The 9,652-nt window shown below is 38.4% G+C and overlaps 1 protein-coding gene and 1 long non-coding RNA gene across 2 annotated transcripts; one reads left to right on the top strand and one right to left on the bottom strand.

The window, feature by feature from the left end:
- Window positions 1–3,050: 3,050 nt before the first annotated feature.
- On the bottom strand, window positions 3,051–7,874 carry LOC146689609 (uncharacterized). Its single transcript, XR_014915963.1, has 3 exons — window positions 7,749–7,874; window positions 4,037–4,089; window positions 3,051–3,910 (listed from the first exon to the last, which is right to left on the bottom strand). It is a non-coding gene; the product is annotated as an uncharacterized LOC146689609 (long non-coding RNA).
- Window positions 6,329–9,307, top strand: kera (keratocan). Its single transcript, XM_085436538.1, has 3 exons — window positions 6,329–6,373; window positions 7,394–8,268; window positions 8,408–9,307. The coding sequence occupies exons 2-3, from the start codon at window positions 7,407–7,409 to the stop codon at window positions 8,575–8,577; spliced, it is 1,032 nt and encodes a 343-aa protein (XP_085292664.1). The 5' UTR covers window positions 6,329–6,373; window positions 7,394–7,406; the 3' UTR covers window positions 8,578–9,307.
- Window positions 9,308–9,652: the final 345 nt, after the last annotated feature.

Genomic DNA, 9,652 nt, shown 5'->3' with positions numbered 1-9,652 from the left:
TATTAAATATGAGATTACATATACAGTCATGTGATAAAAACTGGACTTTATTCAGTCCTGTGAAAAATAAGTCCAACCCATGATTCAGTAGCTTGTAGTACCACCTTTAGTAGCAAAGACTTGGAGCAATCCTCGTCTCTAAGACTATCAGTCTCTCACATTTGTCGTGGCGGAATTTTAGCCTGCTCTCTTTACAATGTGGCTTCAGTTCATTGGTTTGTGGGCATTTGTTTATGCATAGAGGTTTGTTGGCATGCACAGTTCTCTCATGGTCCCACCACAACATTTCAATCATACTGAGGTCCGGAATTCAACTGGGCCATTGCAACACCTTGATTATTTTCTTTTTCAGCCATTAGGTTGTGCATTTTCTGCTCTGCTTTGTATCATTGTCGTGTTGCATGACACAGTTTTGGCCTAAATTGAGCTCTTGCACATTTGACTGTATACTTCAGTATACAGAGGAGCAATGACTGCAAGGTGACCAGGTACTGTGGCTGTTGAACAAGTCCAAATCATCACCCCTCCACCTTCATCCCTGATATTGTTGTGCTGATATCCTGTGTTTGGTTTTTGTCAGGCATAGAGCAAACGTGTCCACTCTGGTCTGGTGTGTCCAAAAGACATTGTTTCAGAGGCCTTGTGGTTTGTTCAGATTCAACTTTGCAAACCCAAGCTGTGCTGCCATGTTCTTTTTAGAGAAAATAGTCTCTTTTTTTTCTGGTGACCCTTCCAAACATACTCATTCAGTCTTTTTCATTGTGCTGTCATGAACTTTAACATTTTGCTAACTGAAGCCTGTAGAATCTGAAGTATAGCTCTTGGGGTTTTTTTGCAGTTTTTTAGGTTCTACATGGTCTGACCTTGGGGTGAATTTGCTAGATGCCCAGTACTGTGAGGTTGTGGCATTATATTAACACAATTCAATGCTCCATACCATCAAACTGACAAAGCCTCTATTGTCATTTAGGTGGTCACACTTTTAATTAATCAAATGCATTTGATTAGCTGCTACTTACCATCTTAATTTCCAAGGAAGCAGTAAGGGTGTGCCTGTAAAGTCCTTCTTTTTCGCATGAATATATGAGATGTTTTCAAGGCGTCAAAGACACAGCTACAAAGTACACTTATTAACATATTTACTTTGTATCTAATTCAAACGGTCGCTTTAATAAAAATGTAACCTTAATTCCTCAATTACTTAATTGCATATTGTGTTTGTATATTCTTCTCACCATGAGGTTAAACTGCAGATCTTAAAAGGACCAAAAGGTGGCTATATCACCAGAAAAATTATCCTCAGAAGAGTCTTGTCAGAGGCTAAAATGCCCAATTTTCATTATCTGTTCCTGTTTTAGAAATTAAAAAAGATTGTTTATAAATCTCTGCAAGCCTCAACACAGCAGAAGTTTCAACATGTACAAAATATGACATTTTTTTCAATTCAATTCAATTTTAGTTATATAGCACCAAATCACAAAAACAGTCGCCTCAAGGCGTTTTATTCTATTGTAAGGTAAATCCTACAATAATACATACAAAGAAAAACCCAACAATCATATGAGCCCCTATGAACAAGCACTTTAGCAACAGTGGGAAGGAAAAACTCCCTTTTAACAGGAAGAAACCTCCGGCAGAACCAGGCTCAGGGAGGGGCGGCCATCTCATCTCATTTTATCTGAGAACATATACAGTTTACAGCCATATTTTTTTTTTGCAAACAACACCTACGTGAATAATAATTTAAATACATCAATTTAACCGTTTTGGGTAATAATCAGAATTTAGTCAGATTTTAGGTTTGCATCTACAAAATTAACTAATATTTGATTCCACTTCATTCTAACTGCACATTCTGCTCATATGAGATCATTAACATGGCAACTATTACAGCTGCCAAATATCATTCTGAACATGTTGTCAGACTTAGATTAAGCCTGAGGTTTGGCTGGTTTTTTATTTTATTTTGAGCCTTGCTTGAGTCTTAAGCAGCTGTAGATAATTTCACAGTGATTAACTCTCTCATCTATAATGTATTTAATGCACACACCTCATTATCAATGTGCATAATAAATTAGTAACACGCATACTGACTCTAGGTATGTACTTAAAATTCACTTATTACAACTTACACAGGATCACCAGCGCCTTTGCAAAGCTTTACACGAACTGTAACAACACTGCTAATCCTGGCTGATAAGCACCATATGCGCTGGAACAACGTCTTTCTTGGTGCATTGGTCTAGGTTTTCTTATTAGATCAGACACCATTTAAAGAGAGTAGGTTAGTTGATTATACGTGGCACTTATAGCTATTATGTAAACTGATTCCAGATGTCCCATTTGACTCATGCTAGGCTCTTATAATTCAATCCTGCTGTAAACGTCAGTTTGACCCAATTATGAAAAGTTATCTGTCTGTCGTTGGGTGCTGGAAATACACCACTTCCCAATGTCATCCAGTCTGTTTTAGCTATTTTTGCTCAGGTAAACCTGATACAAGTCTGGAGGTAAAAGAGTTAGCTGTTGCCTCACCGCTACCACCATTACAAAATGTAACATGTTTACTTTAACAGCTTTTTCACATCTCTAATGTTTTTATACAATCATATTCCAAGTGTAGGACAATTTCCTCCTTTTCCTCCTGTGCCGCCCCTATTTAAATCTTAGGTAGAGCTCCTGCTGCCTATGTCTAGACAATAAAGTCTTTTATAAAACCTTAAGCCTAATATCTTCCTGCTTGGGATGGCAGGTGAAAGTATAATCAGCTGTTGTAGCCTGGCGACCCAGTTTCATAGATCATCCTTCGATCCAGACTGCCTCCAGCTGTTCTTTTTGTTTATCGCTATTTTTACTCATAAACTGTGTCAATCAACAATCACCCCAGTTTTTGTAATTTCCACTAAGCTTACACACTATAGTTCTCTTAAAAAGGTTTTTTTTTTTTTTTTTCACCTTTTGCCATTTAATAGGAATAAATAGAACAAAGTAGCATAACTTTTCATGGAAAGCCTAGTATTGCAAAAAAAAAAAAAAGAAGAAGCCCAGCTAGAACTGCAAGAACAAAGTGAGTTGAAATGTGCACACCTTTTGTTTGATTTAAGTCTTCATGCTTGGTTTGGATACCCATGGATAAATATTTGCCAACATCACAGTGAAAAATATACAAATGCTTGCATTAGAACAATAAATTGATGTGTATCATGTCACATTTACTAAAATTACAGTTTTCCTTGCAATGTCTTTCTACTTTGAGTGGTTAACTTTAATTGCGGTTTGAGACACAAGGAAAATCTTTGTCTTCTGCAGTTGTTTTTGCAGTGAAACAGTGTAAAATCTTCTCCAGTACAATCTAGGTGAGTAAAATTGCTGAGTGTAATTATGTTATTTTTGTAGATAGTGCCAACAGTTGCATCAAGGTACTTTATAGTAAATATCCTATAATACCCTATAATATCCTATAATAATACAGAAAAAATGTGTATGTGCTTGTATCTGATTGTATGAGCAATGTAGGAGAAACAAAAACAAGACTTTCTGTGAAAAGCTGGGTGTAAAGTACCATCTAACCTCACCTTGCACCCTAGAAAATGTACCCCAAGGCATTTGAGCTGAAATGAGCCATAACTAATCATGTGTCCATCCCCCAGAGTTATGAGTAAAGAGCAAAACATCCATTTAAAGGTGGGGTGACATCAGCTTAACTGTCAATCGTTCAAGCATGACTTCATGTTCTATAAAAAAAGGAAAAAAATGGGGGGAAGACAAAAAGATGCAGAAAAAAAATGCTGGGCTGGCAAAAAGTAGGCAACACAGACTTCTGAAGGGACATCCCAGCTCGCACACAATCGTCCTCCCACCAACAACACACGCTCCATCTTCTCGGTTGCACCGGTGACCAAGGTGCAGCCTTGGGGGAAATCAAAAGAATAACAATACAAGAAACAGGGCTAGGCTGGGCTTTTGCTTCAGACCACTGAGACTGCAGACAATCATCAAAGCTAATCATTGGAGGAGCACAAGAACCAAAACTCACCTGGTCGAATGAAAAGCAGGTAAAGATGATTTTGGCTTTCATTTACAATGAGTCTGTTTGAGAGAGTAGTGGAAAGAGTTCAGAGAATTTGCAGATTTCTGATGAGATTGCTCTTTATCTTTGATATGGCTTCACTTTACTAACCTCTATTTAAAAACCTACACTTATTATCTCTTCTTATGATCATGATTGAGCTGGGCACTTTTTAAACCAATTTAAAGCCGTTTTACTAACACACTCACACCTAGAAAGGACTGAACCGCAAAGAAACAACTGTGGTACTTTTGAAGTTTCCAAATAAACATCTTGGAAAGTCGCATTTACTGCCAAACCTGTTTTTTTTTCACGTAACAATTACCCATAAAAACATTTTTTTTGTCCTTTGTGGACACAGAAAGTCATGCCAACTCTTCCAAATATTTCAAAGTCATGAAGAGGATTTCAACAAATGGAAATAATCATGCAAAACTCATACATTGCAAATAAAAGCCATTGTGTAATTAACATAGCTGGCTCTGACACAAAGCCCCTGGCAGGAAGCCCCTTAGTCTGTCAGGCAGATATTACCCAACATTTGTTTTTAGTAAATACAGTTTCCACTTTGCAGATCTATGAAGCCATGACTCATTAAAAACTAAAAACAAAATAACAATAGACGATCTCTTAACCTTTTAATACAGAGAGCATTTCTGAGACCTTAATGTGTTTAGCTTCTCTCTCTTTGGGGGATCCTGTAAAATAGCACATTTGTGTGTAAAATGAATGAATCAAATTGACTTTATCCCCATGTTGCTCATTGGCCATAGTAAAGTAGCACAGGGAAAGCATATTTAGAGTACAACATTAACAGACTGTGTTGCAAGTAAATCAATTTCAGTGTCTGCAGTGTGTGCAAACACAGTAGTCTGATAGAAATGCATCGAATTGGACAAATTGGACAGCTCAACATGCCATTATATGTCTTTTATCACAAGTAAAGGAGCCGCTTTTTGGCTAACCCAGTAAAGGCACTGCTAAGGCACTGAAATGTGTGCCCTTTCAGCTATTCTAGATAGCAACTTGTCTTTTATGCATAATTCCTCCGAATGTGCTTGGGACAAATGTCTGGCTGTTTAACTGATCGTAGAGGATCACAAACATGCGTTAAGGAATAATCACTGTGCACAGGTGCACATTGGAGCTCTAATGGGTTTGCATGGCTGATCATGGATGAGAGTTGCTCCTATCCTCACAAGTGAGCTGGGATTATCCTGTTGTATTCGAGGCTCTGCCGTCACTGCCAGAATTGAGCACAGTCTTATGCTCGCATGTTGAAAGGTCACCAATTCTGATGTAAGCGAGCTTCAGCAAAACATTTTGCAAGGCCAGCCTGCAGTAGAATCTCCTCAGCTTAAGCATGACTTCCCTCCCATAACCTCTCATGTCTTCCGGCAAGGTTTTGTACTTAAGCAGAGTGCGTCAGCTTTGTGCTTGATGCTTTAGCAGTAATGCAGAAAAACGTGCCTCCCCTCTTAATAATGTCAAATTTGCTCAGGAAAATCCTCATGTTTTAAAATTCAACTGGATTGTGGCATTTTCTATGAGTATCACCTTTTGCTCCTTCTCTATGGTAATTTCAAAGTATTGTCCGATTCCTGCAGGTTTTTTAGATAATGCTCTGTTCCATCCCAGTATTTTTGATTAAACTATGGATATTTCTATCTTAATAAAGGAGCATTATATTTCCTTGAAGTCTTATACTACTTGAATTATTCAGAATAAGTTAAACTGAGATTTATATCCCCAAGCAATTCCCTCCCACATTCTTTTTTTCTGCCATCTGTGCAGACAGGGTTGACAACTCTTGACTTTCTGTACTTATTTTAAACATTGATATGGAGGTGGAGATGATCATCTGTACATGACAAATATACTGAGCTGTATGTGTGTGTACTTTTTGTTTATCCCACTAACTGCATTCACATAGTGGACAACCAATGAATAAAATTAGCACAAAAGGTTGATTAAGGACTCTTAAAGTGGCATTAAATCAATTATACCAGCAATGGTTTTACATGTGGAAGTCAGCAAACTAAGGACAGGTATATTTGCATTCTAAGTGTGCCATGGCTCAGGTACTGAAAAGGCTTAGGACAGTACACATCTATTAAGGATTATGACCATTGATCCTGGGAGACTCTAGCTGGCCAAGAGAAGCTTTAACGTCATCCTGAGTGACAGGCTTGCACACCATGAATGAAAAAGCCAGCAGTACAAATAGAGGGACGTAAAAGCCATCCTCATCATTTGAGACCACACTTGATAGGACTCCACAAAAGGAAACTTTACGGGCTAAAGGTAAGATAGACTGGACTGCAAGGCAAAGACATGTATACTGTCTGAATTATAGGGTTGATGGTTGTTAGTTGTTAATCTTGCAGCTTTAGTAACTGGGTTTAAACTTTATAAAAGCATGAATTACATTGCTGCCAATGCACTACGTATTCTACTCCAAAGCTAATTGACAAAGCTTTGGCTTTTCTACAGTGAAAAATGAGGGGCACATCTCCGAGCAGAGGTTATCCGCCTTTGTCTTTGAAGTGTGGCCATCTATGGAAAGCAACCCGAAATGAGTTCCAGACAAACATGGAGTGCATCAAGAATTTAAACAAGCACCAGATGGTAGCTGAGAGGAATCAAGTTGTGGCTTAGAAGATGAGTGGATAGAAGATGGCAAAGCTGACTTTGGATTTTTGTTTGTTCTTGTTTTCATTTATTTTTTACTTCTTACTTGCAGAGCTTTCAATCTATTGCTTTTCTGCAACATCACACCTTTAATCTTCCTTTACGCCTGTCAGGGGTTAGCACCATTTGCATGTTTAGTTGAATATGTTTTTATCTGCATGCATCACTGCATCAGATATGCAGACTGAAGCTGGCATGCATTGACACGTGGGAGAGCTTCTAGACTGACCTAATACAATTAAAGTTGACCTGGATTTGCTTCCGGTGTTTTGAGACTTAATTGGAAGGCAAGTAAACCCCCAGATGAGTGGACTACTTCTCAGCTGGCTGCTTGCCTTCATAAATGAATTAATGATGGAGTAGGTGGTGGGGACTAATTTGGGATTTATTTCAAACACTTAGTACACTAATCCAAATGTATTTGATGATAGCCATGATTTATATATTCTACCTGTTATTAGACATATTGCATCAAACATCTTACAAAGACCGTTGCTAGTAAAGGGGGTCAGAAGTTACTGCATTCTTAAGGCAGTGTGGAATAACTGCTCAACATTTTTTAAAGGAAAGACATTTGTCTGTAGGGCTTCCTGACTGTAATACTCTCTTCTTTTTTAAACATTTCTAACGCAGGCTGAGCAGCAAAATGGAACTTCTACTGAAGCTTCTCAGCATCTGGTGCCTGATTGGGCTAACTGTCAGCCAGGACATAACTTACGAGGAACATATTGCCCAGATTCAAGCCTGCCCTAAAGAGTGTCGCTGCCCAACGAACTTCCCTCGTGCTGTTTACTGTGACAATAAAAACTTGAAGAATATCCCTAAAATCCCTCCATACACATGGTACCTATATCTGCAGAGCAATATGATTGAAGTGCTGTCAACAGATGCCTTGCAGAATGCCACCCAGCTGCGTTGGCTGAACCTTAACCGCAATAAAATCACTAGTGAAGGCGTGGAAGAAGGTGTCCTCAGTGCAATGACTCACCTGGTGCACCTGTACATGGACGATAACCTCTTGTCTTCAGTGCCATCACAACTCCCAGCCAGCCTGGAGCATTTACGTCTGTCTCGCAATCGAATCTCCAAGATCCCTGCAGGTGTCTTCGTCGGCCTGGATAAACTTACTCTTCTGGACCTCCAGGGTAACAAGCTGATGGATGACGCTGTGACTGAAGTCAGCCTAAAGGGTTTGAACAACCTGGTACAGATCAATCTAGCCAAGAACCAGCTGAGTACCATGCCTCTTGGGCTACCACCTTCTACCACCCAGCTTTTCCTTGATGGCAACAACATTGAGAAGATCCCAGCTGGCTACTTCAAAGGTTTGCCAAAAGTGGCATTTCTGAGGCTCAACCACAACAAGCTTGCCAGCAGTGGAGTCCCCAAAAATGTGTTTAACATCTCCAGCATTTTGGACTTGCAGCTGTCCCACAACCAGCTGACTGATGTTCCTCTCATTCCCTCAGGCCTTGAGCATCTTCACCTTGACCACAACAAGATCAAAAGTAAGCCTAGGTGTATTATTTTCTGCTTAATCAGAAATCAATTTAAGCTGGAATTACTTAAAGGAAAGTTCTTTAGAATTTTTCATTTGGAATCTATCCATTCTTATTACATTAACTCCCTTTTTTTTTTAATTTACAGCTGTAAGCGGCTCAGGTGTCTGTCCCGTGTCTGTCGAAGATCTGGGCGATTCACTTAATGAAAGTGCTCCTCGACTCCGCTACCTCCGACTGGACGGCAATGAAATTCAACCACCAATTCCCAGAGATGTCATCATGTGTTTCCGTCTCCTTAGGTCTATTGTCATCTAAACAGAAAAACGAACATTGTTTCTTAGGCCAATTCTTATTTTCCACAAATGATGACTTGACCTTGAAGTTGATTTGGTAAATAAGAATTGTGAAGCCATACATATTTGCATGTTTGTAAAGTATCTGACATTAGTTGGCATGAACTTATTGTATTGTTGTGTCTTGGAAACAGCTTTTTTAGTTAAGTCTGAATAAGATCTAAAAGACACTACTGATGGGTTAGAAGCTTTAATTGTGGTTATTGACCGCTAGCTGTGCCTTATGCAGGTGTAAACAGCTGCATAAATACTTCTGAACCAAAATGTAACTGTACATGAATAGGAGGACAATATGTATTTATGGCATGTAAAAAGCTTGGAGACTAATTGTCATTATGCGATATTGAACAGAAGCTAAAGCTTCTAAATGCAAAATCAAAATACAACTTTTATTTTTTTTTCTATGACTACTTTATATCTTTGGGCTTGAAGCCAAATAACTGGTCTTGTGTTCTTATAGGTGTGTGGTCTTGATTTTCTTCCGAAAATTACTCTATTCTAGAAATTTGCATATTTACTGTAGGTAATTTATTTTTATTTAATACTGGGGGAATAAAAGTGAAATCCTGTGAATATTCCTGGCCAACAGTCCTTAATGTTTTGTACACAACAATGTGAGAACTGTTTTTATAAAAAAAAAAATACCAAGACACTTTTTAATTATGGCCATTTCTTTTTCTGAATAATTTGAGATAAGATGTCATTTGAATTGTCTTCAATTTAAATAAAACTTCTAAGAACAACTTTGTATCCTGGTGTTCCGTTTAACATAATATATCAAGCACTTTGGATCACTATAACACTGAAACAGTAATAATAATATATCCGTGCAAGGGTTTTCATGCACAGATAAAGTAAACATGTATTATATTATCAACCCAGATAACAGAAACATTTGTCCCACAGGACTAGCAAATGTTGTGTATGTTGTGTGGGCCAGACATGACCCAGCTGTCACAACACATTTGACATGCAACCCATATAAGGTGGACTTGTTGTTGAAAAGAGACTCAATAGTCAGCACTATCCGTCAAGGA

The sequence above is a fragment of the Copadichromis virginalis genome, linkage group LG17, assembly GCF_057382275.1.
Source record: "Copadichromis virginalis isolate Kocher_CV1m ecotype Utaka linkage group LG17, C_Virginalis_male_GT1.1, whole genome shotgun sequence".
Lineage (NCBI taxonomy): Eukaryota > Metazoa > Chordata > Actinopteri > Cichliformes > Cichlidae > Copadichromis > Copadichromis virginalis.
This window is presented reverse-complemented; position numbering and strand designations above follow the sequence as displayed.

Coding starts and splice junctions, on each gene's coding strand:
- kera (XM_085436538.1), top strand. CDS start 7,407: ATGGAACTTCTACTGAAGCTTCTCAGCATCTGGTGCCTGATTGGGCTA. Junction 8,269..8,407: donor TGACCACAACAAGATCAAAA/GTAAGCCTAGGT, acceptor TTTAATTTACAG/CTGTAAGCGGCTCAGGTGTC.